At 36.3% G+C, this 23,682-nt stretch overlaps 1 protein-coding gene across 4 annotated transcripts in view; it reads right to left on the bottom strand.

Moving 5' to 3' along the window:
* wdfy3 (WD repeat and FYVE domain containing 3) overlaps positions 1-23,682 on the bottom strand; it is a 143,598-nt gene that overhangs the window by 63,487 nt on the left and 56,429 nt on the right. For all 4 annotated transcript variants that reach the window (XM_055199920.2, XM_055199918.2, XM_055199919.2 and 1 more), the window contains 7 exons: positions 17,875-18,046; positions 17,052-17,266; positions 11,086-11,198; positions 8,978-9,212; positions 7,254-7,354; positions 875-1,093; positions 349-530 (listed from right to left, as the gene is read on the bottom strand). In XM_055199920.2, the coding sequence (XP_055055895.2) occupies positions 349-530; positions 875-1,093; positions 7,254-7,354; positions 8,978-9,212; positions 11,086-11,198; positions 17,052-17,266; positions 17,875-18,046 (1,237 nt within the window). The remainder of the gene's footprint in view (positions 1-348; positions 531-874; positions 1,094-7,253; positions 7,355-8,977; positions 9,213-11,085; positions 11,199-17,051; positions 17,267-17,874; positions 18,047-23,682) is intronic.

Here is a 23,682-nt window from a genome sequence, read left to right as displayed (position 1 = left end):
TCATTTATTTCTCTTCAGATTTATGACCAATAGCCCCCATCATTCTGTCACTCATCATAAATCGCGAACGGTTATAATACTGTATAATATTTCTGATGTCAAATAAGAGGCCAGTTTTGGGCAAGAAAATGTGACCACAGCAATGGTGATACAAGAACAGTGTACATGGAGTAACAATGATCTTGTAATGTCTTCTGAAAGTACAAAGCTGGTTCAAATGTAAAATAAATGCTATAGTCCTGCAGAATCTGCAGACACCGGAAACACAAACCATCACATCACCACTTATCCTGTGACATCAGACAAAACCAAACAATAAACATGTTCACATCGGAAGCTGGGCCACACCTTGACTGTGTTGACCATCTGACCATCAATGTAGAGAGTTGCCATGCTGTTCTTCAGCATTCCTTTGCTCATAACCAACACCAGGTGGTGCCACTGTCCCTCGGTGATGATGTCAGCACATCGGAAGCGAGCGCAGCAGGGCAGGATCTCATAGAAGGAGGACTCCTCACTGAAGTCATCCACTGTGAGGGGAGAGAAAGGAAATGATGTCATGTCACTAACCACAGACAAAGGGACTTTTCCTCTGCATTTTAACTCTGCTACACATTTATTTGTCTATTGTTAATTTGGTCATAGCACATAGGCATGTTGTCATCACAAGTCAGAAAAAAACCTTTTCTGGCACTCATGAAAACAGAATTAAACATACTTTCCATACTTCTAATTTAAACCGAATTTTCCTAATTGAAGATTTTACAGCTTTGTTGGTCTGTGAAAATATATAAACATCAGATTTGTCAAGGTTACATCCCACGATTTAATTTGTGGAAAAGGAAGTGAGAAATGTATTTATAAAAACACTTGCTGTAGGACTGAAGCAGTTCCTCCTTGGTGGACACAATTAGAGATCGGTCCTTAGCGGAGAGCACAATGGCCAGGCACACGTAATGCTGCTCGGATGAGGTGGCCCTCCGCACCACTGTGAGCAGACGAACCGCATGGCTCTGTGGCGGTGTGCTGAAGCGCTCAACACAAAACCACGTCGAGTAGCTCAGGCCAGATGGAGGTGGAAAGAATCGCTCTCCTAGAGAGATAAAAAAAATTTAACACAATTTAATAATTTTCCTGACATTTCATTCAATTCATTTTATTTATTTACTTTTTATTTGGGAATAACAGAAACAATATTTCATGTTGCATAAATATTGTTGTCTCATCAACAAGTGAAGACTTGGATGTGTTTAAGTAAAGTGGTGTCATAATTAGAAAAAAACTACCTTAAAAGGGATAGTTCACTTTAAAGTAGGAAATAGTCATCATTTCCTCATCCTCATGTTGTTCTAAACCTGTATGAATTTCTTTTTTCTGATGAACACAAAAGAAGATATTTTGAGAAATGATGGTAAACACACAGCAGATAGTGACCATTGACTTCCATAGTAGGAATAAAAAATATGATGGAATTTCATTAGTACCGTCAACTGTGTACTTACCATCATTTATCAAAATATTTTCTTTATCATTTATCACAATACTTCCAAAATATTTTTTCCTACTATGGAAGTCAATGGTCACTATCTGCTGGGTGTTTACCATCATTTCTCAAAATATCTTCTTTTGTGTTTATCAGAAAAAAGACATCATACAGATTTAGAACAACACGAGAAAGAGTAAATGATGACAGAATTTTCATTTTAAAGTGAACTATCCCTTTAAATGTAGTACATTATATTACTGTACACTGATACAACGGCCAAGCCATTTATTTAAAGATCACCTATTTCATTGCTAAAAACAACATTATTTTGTGTATTTGGTATCATACCATGTGTTTGCGTGGTTTGTGGTTATTATTTTCCACATACTGTACATTTTTGTAGCTTCAGATTTCCCTGTCTTCCTGAAACGCATGGATTTTGTACAAAACTGTCCAGCTAACCTGTACGTTGTGATTGGCCTGAATACATCTGACGTCAGCCGGAAATGTGACGCTCCTTACCATGTTTAAAAGGTTCAGTCACAATGCAATGCTAACAGGAGTTAATTTACAGGCTGTGAGTCCACGTCCGGAGGAATTATGATAATGTCGGTATTTTCTATCTCACCAATTCCAGAAAGTAAACAGTTGCATACAATCCGTGTGTTTATTGTAGTACAAGAAAAGAGATTTATGTTGGAGACGATGACTTGCAATCCTTTGTTACTTTGGAGTGTGTACTTTTTGCATATCGTTAACATGTACTAATACTAGCGTTGCCACCCGTCCTGGTTTTCCCGGGATTGTTCTCTTTTTTGAGTCACAGTCCCTGAAAATTTATATTCTTTCCCGGGACACGAATTGTCCCGGTTTTTTGTGAAAATGAACTTTTAAAGCAGAATTTCCTGGTTTCAAATTAAAGTGTTTCTTTCCGCTGTTTCTGTGTTCATCCAATCCTTTGTCCGTAACCGGGTAAAATAGAACAGGTAACACAGTGGATTGGCCAGGCGTTTACTTTTATTTGACTGGAGGCTCAGCTTATCGCCTAGCAACTACCTATGCTGTCGGTTGGTCGCACGCGTCGCATCCACAGATTCCACACACACATCCTGGATGAAATTGTTTGAGTTAAGTTGCTAGTCAGCTTTTAAAACGATCAGTGGGGTTGGTCAAAGCTGAACTTCAAGTTAGATTAAACTTTAAATGATCATGCTTGGAGTTTAAAGCATTCATTGAGGGACAGCCGAGACTTCTGCAGGCAGCAAAAAGGGATGAGGAATACACATGGAAAAAGAGGTGAGAAATGTCAGTTTTAGGTTGCCCAAATTTACTAAGTTAACAAAAACAAAAAGTTGTCTATAATCTATTATAATACATGTAATCATGTTTTAATTGCTAAAGAATATATCCTATATTTCTACAAATAATTATATTTTATAATAGAATATAATTATGCAGTATATGTTTACACAATGTTTATACAAAAGTATATTTAATGTATGTATTTAATGTAGAAAGGAGTGCATCTACATCAGGGAGTACATCTACTTCAGGGAAAGCATCTATGTCAGGACAAATATAGGTAAGAGACCCAGACAGCAGACGACTCTGGGCCGGATCCGCACCGGATCAGCGCCAGAGCTGTTGACTTCGGCACAGATCCGGCCCAGAGTCGTCTGCTGTCTGGGGAGGGAATAGAGTCCTACAACTGTTAACATAGTATATTTGCAAATATTATTGATCCCCCCTCCAAAAAAAACAAAACAAAAATAAATTTAATCTGAGTGTCCTGGTTTTTGACAAATCAAAGGTGGCAACCCTAACTACTACACACGTACACCAAAGCAAATTTAAAAGCGTCAATCAAACCATCGGTGATCTTTAAATGATTTTTGGCTATGACTTTTATTATTGCTACTACCTTGCCGCTAACGAAAGCCAATTAGAATATACTAGTCAACATTTGAAGTGGATCAAAAACATTCATCAAAGTTGTCCTAAGACAAGAACAGGTATTGGTTTTAAGACAACTTCTAAGATAGGTTTTGATCCACCTCAAATGTTGACTAGTGTAGTTTATAAAGTTTTAAAGGAACAGTATGTAGTATTGTGGACAAAACTGATATTGCAATCACAAAACTTGTGGCTAAAACTGGTACTGCAATCACACAACTGGTGGCCAATACACAAAATGACAACATAAACATCTGTTGTGGGCTGCAACTTAAATGACAATATCCTGACCAGACCACTGTTGTCAGTGATATAAGTAATTGAAATGAAAATGATTTCTTAATGTCTACTGACATATCAGCGCCATCTTATGATTAATTAATATAAATTTATTACATACTATTCCTTTAAAAATTGACATTTTTTTTACAAAACCGCATCGATTACCATCAGAAGTCCTTTATTTAACCCCTGGAGGGTGGGGATTATTTCCGTAAAGGATGGATGCATTTCTTGGGCTTGAAAGTTGTGGACCGTTTTCTATAGTTATAAAGCTTAAAGAGCCAGGACATTTACTAAAATATCTCAAATGTGTATGATTCTCACATACACTCACCTAAAGAATTATTAGGAACACCTGTTTAATTTCTCATTAATGCAATGTTGTAATGGTGTGGGGGATGTTTTCTTGGCACACGTTAGGCCCCTTAGTGCCAATTGGGCATCGTTTAAATGCCATGGCCTACCTGAGCATTGTTTCTGACCATGTCCATCCCTTTATGACCACCATGTACCCATCCTCTGATGGCTACTTCCAGCAGGATAATGCACCATGTCACAAAGCTCGAATCATTTCAAATTGGTTTCCTGAACATGAATGAGTTCACTGTACTAAAATGGCCCCCACACTCACCAGATCTCAACCCAATAGAGCATCGTTGGGATGTGGTGGAACGGGAGCTTCGTGCCCTGGATGTGCATTTCACAAATCTCTATCAACTGCAAGATGCTATCATATTAATATGGGCCAACATTTTTAAAGAATGCTTTCAGCAGCTTGTTGAATCAATGCCACATAGAATTAAGGCAGTTCTGAAGGCGAAAGGGGGGTCAAACACAGTATTAGTATGGTGTTCCTAATAATCCTTTAGGTGACTGTATGTATCTCGGATGGCTTGAGTGTGAGTAAATCATGGAGTAATTTTGTGGATTTACTGTATATATTTCTAACCACGCCTGTGAAATTCAATCTAAAGCCTCATAAGCTCATTATATAGATCTGTAGCATCACATTGATTTCAGTCATTGATTTTGCATTTAATTTAATATTTTACTTGAACTTACTCAATATCAAGATTCTTTTTCATCACAGAATGTTCTCTACATGTAGGGTGATTTTATGTAGAAAACAGTAAATCACAAAAAAAACTTTTGCTAGGTTTTCACAGACTTGGTCACATACTAGCCATCGACCACCCAATGCTTCCTAAGTACTGCACTAGCCATTAATGAACATTGGTTGGACACAATGTACTACACACTTCCACAAGAGCAGAGAGCTTTGCCCTATCAACAGCAAGACACACAAACGAATAAAATGGAAAGCCTGATTGTAAGTTGCTTTGGATAAAAGCATCAAATGCATAACTGTAAATGGCATGCAAATAAAGTGTCCCATTTTCTTTAAACATCAAGAATCATTACTGCAAAGTCCTATTTCATAATGAACTATTACTTCTAGCACACATGCTTTATATTTTATTCCAAGCTTATTAGGACACAAAATCCACTTGGGCTTGCAACCCAAACCCAGGGAACCCCAGGAAGAAGTCAAGAACAATGACTGCAAGAGATCTGAATGAAACTCTCCAAGCAGGAATGACGATAATGTAATCGGCAAAAATAGGTCAGAGGACTTGATGCAGGAATCTATCTATAAATACTGAAGTCATCCATTTACATTCAAGACAGAGAGTGAGAGACAAAAAGAAAGAGAGAAAGAAGGGCGGGGAAAGATGTAGGATGAACAGGGGACAGAAAAATGAAGAGAGAGAGAGAGAGAGAGAGAGAGAGAGAGAGAGAGACAGAGAAAGAGAGAGAAAGAGAGAGAGAAAGAGAGAGAGAGAGGCAGCGAGCCCTGAATCACCTCATTAATACTACATAGGCACTTGTACGCCTACTCAAGGCTGCTAGGAGCTGGTGACTCTCACATAGGAGCATAAAACACACACACACACACACACACACACACACACACACACACACACACACACACAATTTCTGTCAAGCTCTGTCAAGTTTCAGTGTAATCTCTCTGTTCTCTAGACTCCGCCAGATTCAGTCACACTCATGTGCGCTCCTTCCCTCTCCACCTCATGCCTGTCAAACACATATACTCCTTACAAAATTTGTCAAAGTGCTATGTCCTCCTACCCACCCACCTTCTTAAACTCAAACAAACAAACAAAAAACTCTTTATCAATCTATTTTTATGTTTCTCTGAACATGAATATATGAAAAGCTCAGATCAGCAAAACGCCACTTTGGGTCAAAAATGAAAGAAACTTATTAACTGAATGCTCTTGGCATGTATTATACGTTCATCAGATACATTCACTTTAAAATGCACTTAATCCTGGCCTCATGGCATTTAGAAAACCCAGTTTGTTTGCATAATCCATTAAGAGTCTAATAAAAAAATGCTAATTTACAGGAAAACATGTCAGGCGCATTTATATTATATTTATTTAGTCAGTAGTGCGGTAATATGCAGGATAATGTAGTCAATAAGCCATTAATTGTTAAATTCACCCCAACAGTATGATCAGGACCAACAAAGCGATAGTTATCATCTGACTGTACATTATCCTGTACTTAATGTATGTCTAACCACAGCATACTTAAAGGATTAGTCAATTTTCCAAAAAAAAAAAAAAAAAAATCCAGATAATTTACTCACCACCATGTCATCCAAAATGTTGATGTCTTTATTCAGTCGAGAAGAAATTATGTTTTTTGAGGAAAACATTCCAGGATTTTTCCCATTTTAATGTAATTTTATGGACCCCAATACTTGCAGTTTCAACGCAGCTTCAAAGGACCCTAAACGACCCCAAACGAGGCATAAGGGTCTTATCTAGCAAAACGATTGTCATTTTTAATTGTCATAAAGAGGTCACGAATGACGTATCAAACCTACGCCCCAGTGTTTACAAGTGTGGACGTTGTTGTTTGTCGAAAGTTACTAATTAATGTCTTTGTGTCAGTTTATTGTTTAAAATGGTCCGCAAATGTGCGTTTCACATATGTAACACGTGACCTTTCCACATCATTACGCAATGACGTGAGGTCGCGCTGACTCGTCACACAGTCGGAGGAAGAAGAGAAGTTGTGGGTTAAAAGTGCATTTTTTTTTTCTTGCCAAAAATGACAATCATTTCACTAGATAAGACCCTTAATGCCTCGTTTGGGATTGTTTGAAGCTACGTGGAAACTGCAAGTTTAAACTGCATTAAAACTGTTACGTGTTGGGGTCCATTAATGTCCATTAAAATAAGAAAAATCCTGGAATGTTTTCCTCAATAAACATAATTTCTTCTCGACTGAACAAAGAACGACATCAACATTTTGGATGACATGGTGGTGAGTAAATTATCTGGATTTTTTTTTTTTAAGAAAATGGACTAATCCTTTAATCAACTTAATGATAACAATTTCATTCATTTCATATTTTGGGCTTTATATCACAAGAATGAGATGCTATCGGCTGATGTTATGTAAATCAAAAGATTGTGCTGTGTGCAGGCATACGAACCATTTCCCATACCGCTGACCACCGCCCCGTCACTAACTCCAGATGTGTTGGCATTGCTGGAGGGTGCGTTGTGAGGAGCCAGACTGGGCAAAAACAAACAGCTGGAGAGGAAAGAAGGATGAGAAAACAACAAAAGATAAAAATCAGGAATGCCTGCGTTCCAGGCATTTTGCACATTTTTTTCTTGCCTCTCGGTGATAAACAGTCATAAAATGTGAGAACATTTCACACTAACGGTAAAGAAATGATTTATATTAGTGGGTGTCTTGCTTTACGTAACACAGACACAATAGCACATCGTAACACAGCACATAACAAAAATCCGTATTTAAACTTATTTAAAAGTCTAAACAATTAGACTACATGTACACAATCTTTGAGGGTTTTTCTTATAAAATAGGAAAATAGGTGTCATGCATTGTGATACTGCTGTCAATCTCTACTTTATTAAACATTCAGTTTTTATCAAATAAACAGAAAACCCCACTGTCACTAAAAACAGCTTCTGAAAAGATCTCTGTGGAGGCTAATAAACTTTTTCAAAGGAAGCCTCATAAGTCTTGTTAAAATTGAACAAGCTGTGGTCTGAAAAAAAAACATCCCACCCCACCACAATACAACCATCCACCCAGAAACGTTTAGACATTAACACGGCCCACCAGACTTGTGTGTGTGTGTGTTTGTGCTTAGCTATAATTTAAGTACAAATAAGTTAGTTAAATCAGAAATTTAGAGAATATTGCAATTTGGAAAAATGTTTGGTTTGTACAAAAAAGCTGCAAACATTTATTTTATAAGACGACTAGGGTGTTTAAATTGTAATAAGCTTTAAATACAAAGAATTTTTTTTTAAATAAATGTGTGTTGAAAGGGTCTAATGTTTACCCCCTCTTTAAAGCACTCCCTTATAACCCAAAAAGCCCAGATGTGGCGGCACCATTAGGCTCGTCCACACGCCCCAATACAAAACGTGTTTACATGAATATTTTATGAAGGCAGATGGGAAGTGCACTGCGTGCGCTGATTTTTTTAGCATTTATGAGATGAATCGTGGGCCAGTACAAGGGATTTTTACATCCTCAATTTTTCTAAAGCACGTCTTTTTAAATGTACGGATGCAGGAGGAAATATTTAAAGACACTGGATGAAACATATCGTTTTTTTTACTGCACAGTTGGTACAGCTTTACTGGGAATTGAAGTCCACTGAGCAATAAAACTGCTGTGTAATAACACTATTAAACTAAAAGAATGACCAAACTGGGAGATTTGGTCAAATAAAAATGTTATCGGTGCACAACTGGCATTATTTAAAGCATGTGGGTTAGCCATGCCTGTCTTTTCATAAAAAACGCCATTCAAGCAGTTAACTATTTGAAAAGGAGACAAAGTATGATAATTGTGCTTTCATAATTAATAAAAATGCTAAAACATCAGATCTGTTTGATTTTTAAAATGTGTCCTTATGGGATTATGTTAAACAGAAACAGATGGAGGCTCGCAGTGTGGATTCTTTGTTGTGCTTTGAACTGTGATATGTTGAGAGATTTATGCGCGTATTTTCAAGCCTGTATTTTGGGGGCTTGAAAACTGGGTCAGGCTTTTAAAAGCACAACATTAAATATATGTCTGATCGAAGTACTGTATGTATTCGGTAAACGAATTTGATGCCTGAATGATGGATACATGTTTGTTTGTCATGGATTATGCAAACAGTAGCCTTACCCAAACCCCTCTAATGACGTGTCAAACTCCACGAAAGCAGGTGTGTCGGATGAGCCATGGAGACGGATGTCATGGGGCGTCGTCATGGAGACCAGGCACTTGACTCGGGTGAGGGGCACAGTGCTGCCCTCGGCCGATCGCACAAGACTCCGACTGATCCGGTATTGGCTGTTGTCCTCATTAATTGTAAACACGCTGTCTGGCCCAAAACCCTCCATGGACAAGGTCATGCTGTCTGAAGGTGCAAAAGAACAGATGTTGGTAGGGTTAATGTACATACACTACAAAGAAAATCATGCAAAATAAAAAAAGAACTGATATAGCCAGTTTTGTCTTATAAATGCTTGTAACATTAAACTGATATGTGAGGTAAAATATAAAATAGCATTAATGCAATTGCAATGATTGCAATCAGTGAATTGTCTATCATGATATCATTTAAAGGAAAACAACACCGTTTTTCAATATGTTACTATGTTCTTAACTTAATTTAGATGAATTAATGCATACCTATCTTTTTTTAATGCGTGCACTTAATCTTTGTACAGCACATTGTGAATGTTAGCACAAAATAAAATGTTTTAAAAACAAAATAAAAGATTATTCAACCTCTGGCGCAATAATATTGACGTAAGTTTAAGCGAGAGGGGGAGTAGTCAGGAGTGATGATATTACTGCGTGCCGAGGTCGAAGTGCTGCAAACTAAGTGCTCTTCCGCCATACAATATAGTTCAAATTTAAGTTCACTTAAAAAAAATTGCCACGGTTTATTTTGTGCCAGCCCTACTTACTACTCATGTAACAGGGTTGTAAAGGGTTTGGTGGCTTCTAAATTCATCCTTGTTTGGATCCTAAGGAATGAATGGTGCTAGGCTAAATGCTAACACATTTACGGCACGCTGTACAAAGATTAAATGCACGCACTGAAAAAAAAAAGGTATTCATTTGTTTAAGTTGAGGTAAGAACATGGTTAAATATTGAAAAACGGAGGTGTTGTCCTTTAAAGGATTAGTCCATTTTCTTAAAAAAAATCCAGATAATTTACTCACCACCATGTCATCCAAAATGTTGATGTCGTTCTTTGTTCAGTCGAGAAGAAATTATGTTTTTTGAAGAAAACATTCCAGGATTTTTCTTATTTTAATGGACCCCAATAATTAACAGTTTTAATGCAGTTTAAAATTGCAGTTTCAAAGGACTCTAAACAATCCCAAATAAGGCATAAGGGTCTTATCAAGTGAAACAATTATCATTATTTGACAATAAAAATAAAAAATATGCACTTTTAAACCACAACTATCTATCTCCGGTCCTGTGACGCGCCAGCGCGACCTTAAAATGAGAAAAATCCTGGAATGTTTTCCTCAAAAAACATAATTTCTTCTCGACTAAACAAAGAAAGACATCAACATTTTGGATGATATAGTGTGTTTTTTTTTAAGGAAATTGACTAATCCTTTAAATAACAGTTATTATTGCATAAATTCAGTGTGAGAAACAAAATATTGGCATTTTTAAAATGTTTATATACTATAGTTCACATTTACTCCAGTATCGCATCGAGTGCCATTTGTGTGCCATTATGAGTTACAGTTTTTCCAGGCCCTCTACATTAGTGATCTATGAGGATTCATTATAATTAGGTTACTGCCTTAAAAGGCAGCTGCCTACCCAGATAGTAGGAAGTGAGATCGCTACGCTAATCTGTTGTGAATATAACCAACTAATAACTGCTTGTGCAGCTGGACCCCTGAGTGCACAACCTCACATTCCAGTAAGCGAAAACCTATACTTTAACAAGTTCAAACAAACGTGTTCAACATAGTGTAGGCTTGGAGAAAAGTAATTTCACTGGTAATTAAGGAAGCTAGGAACTCATCTCCGGCAAATGAGGAGCCGAGGATAAGGAGAAGGGAATTTCTTTTGTTTGATTCTGATGGTGATTGATTAACCAGAGTCCACAGTCAGTGAAGCCTACAGTAATGCCTCTCCTTTCACAGAGAAGCCACAGAAACAAGTGCACACAACACTGACACAGACTCTTTATGGGATGGCACAAAAGCACAGTGACAGTTCTATAAGTCTGCATGCATTCCTTTATTCTTACTTCGCATTTCAGCCTCATAGCTGAGAGAGCTCGGTTTGTGGACCCGATACTGCTTCAGGAGCTTTTTGTCCCAAGCCCCGCAATTCAGAGGATTTCCAAGCCGTAGAAATTCCCTGCAAAAGATGAATTAATAATATTTTATGAAGACATGTTTACATATTTTGTAAACTTATTAGGTAACACTTTACTTGAAGGGGTGTGCATAAGACTGACATGACACCCTCATTTTCATGACATGAGACGTGTCATAACCACAAAGGAGATTTTATGCACATTTATGACACCCGTCCTTAAAGGAATATTCCATTTTCTTAAAAGAAAAATCCAGATAATTTTCTCACCACCATGTCATCCAAAATGTTGATGTCTTTCTTTGTTCAGTCGAGAAGAATTATGTTTTTTGAGGAAAACATTGCAGGATTTTTCTCATTTTAATGGACTTTAATAGAGCCCAACATTTAATACTTAACAGCTTTTTTCAACGGAGTTTCAAAGGACTAGAAACAATCCCAAACGAGGCATAAGGGTCTTATCTAGCAAAACGATTGTCATTTTTGACAAGAAAAATAAAAAATACGCTCTTTCAAACCACAACTTTTCGTCTAGGTCCGGTCCAGCGCGACCAAAGGTAAATGCGTAGTGATGTAGGGAGGTCACGTGTTACATATATGAAACGCACATTTGCAGACCATTGTAAACAATAAACTGACACAAAGACATTAATTAGTATCAGTTGACATACAACAATGTAGGAACAGTCCTCTTTCTCAACACTTGTAAACACTGAGGCGTAGTTTCGCGTTCGTCCTCTGTGACCTCTTGACGTCATGATGTACTGCGTGAGGTCACGCTGGCGCATCACGACCGGATTTAGACGAGAAGTTGTGGTTTAAAAGTGGATATTTTTTATTTTTCTTGTCAAAAATGACAATCGTTTCGCTAGATAAGATCCTTATGCCTCGTTTGGGATCGTTTATAGTCATTTGAAACTCAGTTGAAAAAAACTGTTAAGTGTTGAGTTAAGTATTAAATGTTGGGCTCTATTAAAGTCCATTAAAATGAGAAAAATCCTGCAATGTTTTCCTCAAAAAACATAATTTCTTCTCGACTGAACAAAGAAAGACATCAACATTTTGGATGACATGGTGGTGAGTAAATTATCTGGATTTTTCTTTTAAGAAAATGGAATATTCCTTTAAGTGATATTTGCTAATTTATGTCATTTTTAATGCAAAGATGACATTGTTTGAGATGTCTTTGTTATGACAACTTGACATAAACCAATACATCATAACTTTTCATAAATCTGTCATAAAAATGTCATAGCAAATTAATAATCAAACTTACACTTAACATTACATTAAAGATTATATTAAACTGTCATGTAGTTGGTTATGACATTGGCTTTCATGAGGCCATTATAATTATTATAATTGTGTCATGAATTTTTTTTTTGACCACTTTTTACAAGTGATACAAACTGAATTTGTCAATAAAATGTCATTGTCAAATTTCAGTGCTAATACTCTGTCAAGTTGTTTTAAACAGCGTCATGAGTAAGTATGTTTACATGCACAGAGTAAGCAGATAACTTTCAAAAATCTGCTTATTATAAAAACTGTTTTCATGCGTTTACATGCAAATCAATAAACCGGCTATGCACTGCGTTTACATGGGACTTGGAGATTTGTCAGGTAGTGACGTCATCGCCTATAGTACATAATAGTTTATCAAAAAGCCGAAGGCATATCTGTCTTAAGCTATGTTGTTTTATCTCTTTTCGCGTCTCCAGAACCTGTAAATATAACATCAGTTTTTATTTTCGCAGTTTCTCTGCCAACGCACATGGACAAAACCATGAGAAAGCCGGTTAAGGTGTTTACATGCCACGCGAAATCGGGGTAATGAGCAAAAAACTACCTGTGCCGATCGTTTTTTGCTTACGCAGTTTATGGGCTTTCCCCGATTAAAGAAAACCGTTCTACACGTTTACATGAACCCGCGTGTTATCTGTTTTTAAGCATAATCGGCGTAAGACTGTGCATGTAAATATTTTTATTTACATGCACTGTGCGTATCAATATTTTTCTTGACCTCAACTTCATTGGTACATGTTGAAGCTAAAGCTAGGTAATTTCATTATTAATAGGTTTCATTATTAATCTGCTATGTCATGTTTATGACAGATTCATGACAAGTTATGATGTGTTGGTGTATGTCAAGTTGTCATAACAAGGACATCTCAAACAATATCATCGTTGCATTAAAAATTACATAATTGAACAAATGACACTAAATGACAGTTGTTATAAACGTGCATAAAGTGTTATCACTTAGGACAAAGAGACACAAAGAGTGTGTTTTAAAAATCCATTAAAAAATGGTATAAGGGGTTCTCAAAGTGGGGTCTAGGGACCTTTGGTGGTCCGCAATCCATAGCCAGGAAGTCTGTGAAATAATACGCTATAAATTGTAAAACTGTGTTGAAATAATTAAAAAAGCAATTTACATATGCCACAATCTCTAGATTGTCTACATATCAAAACAAAATATCATAAATGACTCACTTCACTAGAAAATAAAACCCTCTCTTTAACCATCTCTTGTTCCAAATGCAATATGAACAAATTTGTTTAAAAGCACATAATTGGTTTTAACATGATTCAAGTTAAAATGTGTTTTTGTTTATCACTATGAAACAGGTCTGAAGCATTTAGGTTTACTTGCAGTCTGCGTAGCACTGGCTAAGCGTAAGCTACATTGTACAATCGACACAGAAGTATAAATTGGGCTTTAGATGAGCTGAGCTGAATTGCTGTTTTTGGTATTTTATAGGGAAGTCTGCACCCCTTTAGATCAGCCATGCGGAAAATTGAAAATCGCTAATCCCTTCTACTTAGAGACTAACCATGGAGAGCTTTAAATAACGTTGAGATGTGTCAAATTTGATTATTTTCTTTTTATGCAAACGCGCAGCTGTGATGAGATCAAATCTATAAAGACCGAATCATGCAAGACCCCCAGGAGCAAAACTCATTTTGAACTGACTCATCTGGTCTTGGTATAAATAAAAACACAGGTTTGAAAGGAGCTTAGATGTGGGAGGCAATCCAATCGAGGGTTGGGGGTAGAAACATGCACCATTACAATATAGATCCATAAATATTAGTCTTATAAGTATACAATGTAATGCAGCCTTCGTAAAGCTTGTAATACTATATGTCTGTCTGTCTATCCATACATTTACATCTGCATTATGCATTTGGCAGAGCAGACGCTTTTATCCAAAGGGACTTAAAGGTATAATTATATGTGTGTGTTTCCTGGGATATACAGTAATGGCAAGACAACATGTCTTTCAACATACACTTTCTAACATTATATGTACAGTATATGCAAAAAAAAACTTAAATAACCTACTAAACATCACTAAACTGTATCAAATGAATTACCATAGTTAAACTTTGATAAAGCCCAAATTCACACAAGCATGACTCTGATGGAGTCAATAAATGGGGTTCATTCAGTTAAGGATTTGCCAAAGCAATAACTCTCTGAGTAAATCATTAAAAGAAACAGCTCAAACAAGCCATCTCTTTACATTATGGACTAGTTGAAGTAGTTGTATGTTTGTTTTAAAAGGTGCAGTCAGTGTGTAGATTTTAGTGGCATCTAGCAGTGAGATTGTGAATTGCAACCAACAGTTCAGTCCACCTTTCACCAAAACGCATAGAGAAGCTACAGTAGCTGCCACAGGACAAACATGTTGTTGTTTAAAACAAAATAAAGTAGTGCCAAAACGCAGTTTGTCCGTTTAGGGCTACCGTAAAAACATGGCGGCACAAGATGGCGACTTCCATGTAAGGGGACCCGCGGTGAATGTAGATAAAAACGTCTCATTCTTAGGTAATAAATACATAACAGTTCATTATGTTAGGTCTTTATACACCACTAATAATATAATTATGTAAATTACTTGAATTTCTGTCAAGAGATCCTTATAAATGTTACACACGGTACCTTTAAATGCACCGAGTGAAGAAAGTGTAATAAAAGACCAAGTTGTCCTAGCATTACTTACCGGTACACAGTCTTTGTGTCTCACCGCATTCAATTTACTTTACACCTTAAGCTCAAAACAACTGATTTGTTTTGTGGTGACACCTGCGCTTTAAAGCTTTGTTTATACTTGCGCTGATCGCGTGTGCATCTCAACAAACGGATGAGGCATTTACAGTTGATGCGCTTGCTGTTGCCCTATTTGTTGAAAAAAACAGTGGACGACATGAGCAATCGAGTCCAAAATCAACACAAAGAAGAGGACAGAAGTTGTTTTTCGCTGAAACAACCCTAGTACTTGTAACATCAAAGCTTGATATATAAATTTGTGAACATGAATAAAACAACAATTTCTTAAAGGTGCCGTGTGTAATTTTTAGAAGGATCTCTTGACAGAAATGCAAAATAATATACAAAACTATATTATCAGTGGTGTATAAAGACCTTTCATAATGAACTGTTATGTGTTTATTACCTTAGAACGAGACCTTTTTATGTACATACAAAGAGGTCCCCTTACATGGAAGTCGCCATTTTGTGCCACCATTTTTCTACAGAAGCCCTTAACGGACATTTTTTTTTACTAAGTTGTCTCCAAAAATTACATGTTTGTCCGGTAGCAGCTACCGTAGCTTCTCTGTGTTTCAAAAGCAAGGGGTGAGCAGTGGACTAAACCGTTGGTTGTAATTCGCAACCTCACCGCTAGATGCTGCTAATATTTACACACTGCACCTTTAAATGTCATTGCATAAACGTTTAACACTCCACTTTTTTGAAAATATGCTCATTTTCCAGCTCCCCTAGAGTTAAACATTTGAATTTTTCACCGTTTTGAAATCCATTCAGCCGATCTCCGGGTCTGGCTGTACCACTTTTAGCATAGCTTAGCATAATCCAGTGAATCTGATTAGACCATTAGCATCGCGCTCAAAAATGACCAAAGAGTTTCGATATTTTTCCTATTTAAAACTTGACTCTTCCGTAGTTACATCATGTACTAAAGCAGACGGAAAATTAAAAGTTGCAATTTTCTAGGCCTATAATATCATTGTGCCTCCTGCATGCCATGATACGACAGCAAAGTCCTTAATTATTACGCCAGAATGCAAGTAAAGGTCTTAGTTAGCCTGGGTGCCAACCAAATTAAAATTTGTCAGAGAGGGCTTTATTCAATGATGGACAGATGATCAACAGTAACATAATCAACCACGTCACCAAAGAGCTTGTGTTGATTCAGTTTATAATGAATACGGCTGCCGCTGGAGAATTGAGATATGAATATTCTGTCATCAAGTCTGTTCTAGAAGATATCAACAGCGCATTGATTTTAAAAGAGGAACAGAAAAATGCGGTCAAAGCATTTGGGGATCGGAAAGATGTTTTTGGCGTCCCTCCACCGGGTTTCGGCAAAAGTTTAGTTTATCAGCTGACTCCAATGGTCGCTAAAATGATGGGACACAATGAAAATGGGCAACTCGGCGTGCACGACAACGTGGATATAACTAACGTCGTTGCCAGCTTTATGCGGATGTGTCGAGTATAAACAAGGCTTCATTTAGTTGTCAAACCCAGGTATATTGTTTGTAATATGATTATTTTACTGATGCACTGTATGCACATACACACTCTGCTACTGTGAATAGCTGTACAATCTCTATGCCCAATTTTTTACATTCAATCATACTAGTGTAAAGCTTTTTAGGGCTCCAATGCTCAACTGATAAAAATGTATTACAAAAAGGCTATAAGCCATTATGCTGCAGGATATAAATCCTATTACAGCTCTATCTAGTCCTGAGCGGCATTGTTTTGAATGCTTTGTTGTTCTCTTCTCAAGTTCCCTTTAGCAATTTCCTCTCGTATCGCTTATCGAAGGATGATAACATAATGAAAGTCTTTTGAGTCACCTGAGCACCATGGGCTGTAGGGCCTGAGAGGCCAGTCGCTCAAACATCCTTTGCAGGGGTGGGTGGAGCGGGTGATCTTCATCTCCTAAAGCACAGCTACAGCGTTGAAGTAGACGTGAATGCAGACCCGCCTCACAAAGGATCTGCTGGTTCCTCTCCGAATGCACCAGAAGCTGCAGGATGTTAGCAACAGCTAACTGAAGATCCAGAGCGTGCTGAGAAGCAAGGTGAGAGTGAAGTGAGTTTCAGGAATCAAAGATGATGAAACTTTGAATTGAAATTAAAAACTAAGATTTGTAGCTTAGCCAAACTCCAAGAATCATTAGCTTAACGTTGCATGATAATGTCAGTGAAGTGAATTCTGTAGACCACTGCATGTGATGCAATGAGGCCATTAGGGGATCAGATTCTCATTGTGGATCCTGAAATAGTATTGACTATAGTCTTAATTTTGATGGTACATGAGATGGATGTTTTTATTGTCCATTAGACAATTCATGAGTGATGTCTTTAAAGATGTAAAAACTTGGCTCTGTCTCAAAGCCTAATGAGCATAGTAAGCATGCTGCTGGTATGAAGGCCGTCTCAAATTGTAGGCACCAGCGTAAGCACCACATTTCATGGATGTGGCAAAGCAAGCTCTGCATTTTTTGTGTACTACTGTATATATTTTAATGCCAATATGATATTCATTGAGTTTTTCTAGCTTCAAGTCAGCGATAAACAACCATTTTCTTCAAAGAGTTGCCCATGTAGACACGTCACAAGGTGTCGGCTCACTAGATTATAAGAAAGAGCCTATGTACAAGTGAACAGCTCATACCTCAGGCTGTGTGTCAGACGAAACAGAAGGAAGAAGGTCTAGCATTGCCAACACTGCTCCAGGGTGAATGACTACCGGGTCTGAGGAGTGCTGAGAGGGATTTCCTAAGTGCACCTTCAGGTCCGTTAAAGGTTTACCAGGAGTAGAATTGGATGAGCCGTGGTAGCCATGTCTATTGAAAAGAAGAGATTGTTTAATCACTCATCTTAGTTTTTTAGCACAACACAATCATACTCATATGCAGTCCTATTAAATATGAGCAAAGGAAGCTGTGGAATTAAAACGGCACTGTGTATTCTTTTGATCTTTCATTAAAAAAATTCACAAAATCTAACCATTCATTGAACCAAGATAATTGAAAATGGGGGAATCTCTTTTTGAAACGCGTTTTGCACATGCTTTCACAATTACTGGTGCCATTTTTAAGTTCTTTAATATGATCTGCAACCTCACATTACCAATATTGCAGCTTTGAGTCTTCTGTAATGTCTTGTGAGGTTGAAGGTTACATGGGAACTGATCAAAGACAATTAATCCATACAGATTCTCTCCTGATCCTACTTCTAAGGTTCACATTGGGGCTCTCTCTTCTTTGGTACACCACACTAATTTTCTATGGGTTCAGGTCAGGGGACTGGCTTGGCCATAGTAGGACCTTAATATTGTGTTCAGTAACCAATTTTTTTGTGTTGACTTTTAGCCCATTATGGGGCGGTTCCCCGGACAGGGATTAGACTAGTCCTAGACTAAAATAAATGTAAGACCTGTCCAAACTGAAAACAACCTGCACTGACATATCATAAAATACATCAGTGCCATTTGTTTTGCCTCAAAATGCACACAAGTGATGTTTTTAGTAAGGCATGTTTGTTAAAACGAGTTATATTTCCTAATGAAACTAAGACCTAGTCCTGATTTAAGATAATCCCTGTCCGGGAAAACACCCCATAAGATTTCTAGCAAAGGATATCAGGTTATATTATCTGTTGGTATTTAATAGAATCCATAATGCTGTGTATCTGAACCAGACCCACAACATTAAAGATCCAGGAGTATATTTACCCATCTTGTCTGTTTGCTTGAAAACTTAATTTGTCTTTTGCTTTTTTGTTTCTGTCTGTCTGATTAATCGCATATAAATTAAAAGTTACTGTTTGCATAATATGTGTGTGTGTGTGTGTGTGTGTGTGTGTGTGTGTGTGTGTACACATAAAAACACATATGTATACATTTAAGATTTTTATATATATAAAAAGAGTGCATTACTGTATTTATATATATGTGCCCTATATATAAATATACAGTACAGGCCAAAAGTTTGGACACACTTGGATAAAATGTTAACTATGATCTTAAAAACCATTTAAGCTGAAGGTGGTTAAATGCTTAAAATTACTTTTGTAGACAAAAATATACCTGTGCCAAACAGATTAATTTTTGTTATTAGAAAACTGCAAAATGCAAAATAATATACAAAACTACATTATCAGGGGTGTATAAAGACCTTTCATAATGAACCGTTATGTGTTTATTAACTTAGAACGAGACCTTTTTATCAACATTTTTTTTTAAAATAGATGACTTACACTGAATATTGAAGAAAAAGCAGTCAATAAGAGCCCAGATTAAATATGAACTCTTTCAATACTCTTTAAAATTCATCCTATATTGAAAATTTAAGAAGCTTCTTAAAAAAATAACATGCATACGCTTCAAAAATTTCTAGGCAAAGGGTGACTGCACTTCAAATAATAAAATATAACAGAGTTTTGGTTCATTTTTGGATTAGTCACCAACATAATTTCCAAAGTTGCATTTGTGTTATGCCATTGTTTGGATGAGTTTATTATAGTATATATATAAATATATATATATATATATATATATATATATATATATTAGGGCTGTCAAAATAAACGCGTTAATAACGCGTTAACGCAAATTCATTTTAACGGCACTAATTTTATTAACGCGCGATTAAGGCAACACGCAATTTCTGTTTGACCCACAGCTGGATGAATTGAGACGCAGGAAGTGACTGGCGCTGTCTAGATGAGTCGGAGCTTTTCATAAAAATAATAACATTAAGCTCTCGTCTAGCGAATCAAATGCTCTAAATGGTAATTAAACATCTAAAATGCACGTTTTCTGCACGTGCAGTTTTCTTTATCTGCACGTTTTCTGTTAGGTGTACCGTCCCAAATCCATATAAAGCAAAGATGCGTCTTCTTTCACTTTTTAGTTTCGTTTTAAAAAAGCATTCAGAAATTATAGAAAATAGACTGCAGGACTTTCTTGATGTTAAAATAAGCATTAAGGGAGATAAAGGTCGGGATCTGATTGATGTTAAAAGAGTTATTAAGAGTCACAAGGTTCAAAAGCGATGTCTGACGCAGACGTCTGAAGCGCATGCACACAAACGCGCGTGTGCGTGAAAGTTCGTGCTATTTATACGCATCTTCAGGAGACTGGGCTCGATATATATAGACATCTAACACAAAATTACAGGTTTAAAAATATCTGTTTTGACCAGAATTCACGCAGGTATGACCTATAATCTGTTATATCTGAAGTGAATGTTTGGTTAACTGTTAAGGAAAAGTATCTGCTGTGTCATTTATATTAAACCCTTGCATTATCCTACAGTCTTAAAGTGGTCTGTCTCAATGTCAAAATTAAACAAGAAAAGAAAAACATATATGTATATTGATATTGTTTTTGCTCTGCATTAACAGGTGTAGTTCTGTCATGCTTTGTCAGATTCCAACAATTGGTCCAATTGTTTTGAAGTTTTTTAATAGAGAATGTTAAAATATAAATGACACATTTTTTTTAAATTTGCTCATCCCAACTCAATTTGCCAGCACAGGTCACAAATGATGCAGCAGCAAACAGAAATGGAGAAAGAACAAGGTCTTCTAAAGGCAAAAACATTTATAAAACTATGGCTGATGGTTCTGTTGAAAATGTAAACAGGCTGTTGTAGACATACATTTGCATATAGCATATATATCCAAATCCATGCTGATTAGAGCATTAAAATCTTAAAAAGTGTTACATTTAGGTAAATTTAGAACAGATAAAAATGTGCGATTAATTTGCGATTAATCGCGAGTTAACTCATGAAATCATGCGATTAACTGCGATTAAATATTTTAATCTATTGACAGCCCTAATATATATATATATATATATATATATATATATATATATATATATATATATATATATATATATATATATATATATATATATATATTAGTGCTGTCAAAATTAACGCGTTAATAACGCGTTAACGCAAATTCATTTTAACGCCACTAATTTTATTAACGGAGATTAACGCAACGCGCAATTTCTGTTTGACCCTTGGTCCAGCCCATAGTTGAATGAACAGAGACGCAGACAAATGTGACTCTCTCTAAATTAGTAAAAGGTTTTCATAGAAATAAGAACATTAAGCAAATTGTCTACCAAATCCAATGCTCTAAATGCTCGTTGGACATCTGATATGATCTTTATTTATACGTCTGAGAGGTGTAACCTTCCCGTCCTCCTAATGCTTAATCTAATACAAAGATGCGTCTCAATTCATTTTGGTTTCGCTTTTATGCATGACTTAGAAAATAGACTGCAGGACTTGCTTGATGTTAAAAGAGTCATTAAGAGAGATAAAGTTCGGTACCTGATTAATGTTAAAGAGTTATTAAGAGCGACAAGACTCAAAAGCGATCCCCTCACGCTGACTGACTGATATCTGAAGCGCGTGCACACAGACGCGCGAGTGCGCGACCCGGATATATAGACATCTACACAAAATTACAGTTTTACAAATATCTGTTTTGATAAGAATTCACGCAGGTAGGCTCTATAATCTGTTATGTTTTAAGTAAATGTTTGGTTAACTGTTGGGTAAAACTATCTGATGTGTAACATTATATTAGTTCACTTAGATTTTAAGCAGTCTGTCTCAATGTCAATCAAACAAAAGGAAAAGAAGTTGAACATACATTGATGATGTTTTTGCTTTGTGTGTGCTAAATCTATTAGTTTTACCAGTGATTTTAAGGTATTGATGTGGTAATATAATGGATGGATGGATGGATGTGGAAATTTTTGTGGTAATTTGACTCTTTCAACTTCAAACACGTGTAGTTCTGTCATATTTTGTTATATTTCAACAAATCATGCATTGTTCTATGTTTTAATAGAGAATGTCAAAATATGAACAACTATTTTTTTTAAATTTGCTAATTCCGACTCAACTTGCCAGCACAGGTCACAAATGATGCAGCAGCAAACAAAAATGGAGAAAGAAAAATCTTCTGAAAGGAAAATTCATATACAAAACAATGGCTGGTGATTCTGTTAAAATGTAAACAGGCTGTTGTTAACATACATTTGCATAAAGCATCTATATATGTATATATGATTAGAATATTAAAAACCTGAAAAGTGTTAAATTAGGGTAAATTTAGAATGGATAAAAATGTGCGATTAATTTGCGATTAATCGCAGTTAACTCATGAAATCATGCGATTAATCTAGATTAATTTTTTTAATCTATTGACAGCCCTAATATATATATATATATATATATATATATATATATATATATATATATATATATATATATATATATATATATATATATAGTATATATATATTTGTGTGTGTAATTATTATGCAAACACAAACCCTTCTTTTGTATGCTCTAGAACAGGGGTGGGCATTCCTGGTCCTGGAGGGCCACCATCCTGCGAAGTTTACCCTAATCAAACACACCTGAAAATCCCAATTAAAGGCTTCAGTATGTTTCGGAAATGACATTCAGGTGTGTTTGTTTGGGGTTGGAGCTAAACTTTGCAGGACAGTGGCCCTCCACAACCAGGAATGGCCACCGCTGCTCTAAAAAAATAAAATATGTTTTATTATAGATTTATTATTCATTTTTTATTCCTCCCAATTTTTTATTGAATAAAAAAAAGACTTATAGAACAATGCGTATTTATTTTAATAGGCTTTTTTGCTCATATTTAAGCATGTTAACTCTGACCAGAGCACTATTCGGACGGGATTAGTTTTCCAAACGACGTTTGAGTTTCAATGTGTCCCCCACGACGTCTGTGATTTTATGTACCGATTCAGACGGGTACATTTTATGTACTGATTCAGGCTATTCCAGAGATGGGAGTGTATGTTTCGTGCGTTTGGGTGTGCCCTGGATACGCGTGTTTGTCATGTTTGATATTTTGCTTAAAATGTTCAATTATTACAGAACATGTAATTTATTAATTTAATTTTAATAAATTAAAATATCTCATTCAAATCCCACTAAAGTAGCCTACATGTCTTATTTAACTGGCTGCTTATAATAAACCCAAAGAAATAAAGAAATCATGATTAATTATCTGTAGTAATTAACCATTCCAGAGTTGAACAAAATAAGTTTGAGTTTTTTACCTTATACTGATATTACAGTGGCCAGTTCTAACAGTGTATGATATTCTGCTTGTCTTTTTTTTAATTATTTTATTCCGCGGAATGGGAAAAAACTTCATATCTGAATGAACAGGACGCAGAGGGTACAATATATGTTCATGTTGGCCAAAACACGAAAAGAACCGCGTTTTCAAAAGATATTGCTGGCAAACACAGACATTTGCATCCGGACAGGATTAAATTGCTCAGAGGACCTAGCCAGTTAGCCGAAAAACAGTATGTAAATTGCTCTAGAATTGTTACGGAGGTCGTGAGAGAAAAACATAGACATGGCCAATTCGGAAGGGATTAAAAACAGAGAGACCTCTG

Source organism: Misgurnus anguillicaudatus, chromosome 22 (genome assembly GCF_027580225.2).
Source record: "Misgurnus anguillicaudatus chromosome 22, ASM2758022v2, whole genome shotgun sequence".
Lineage (NCBI taxonomy): Eukaryota > Metazoa > Chordata > Actinopteri > Cypriniformes > Cobitidae > Misgurnus > Misgurnus anguillicaudatus.
Note: the sequence above shows the minus strand (reverse complement) of the source record. Positions and strands in the feature narration are given on the sequence as shown.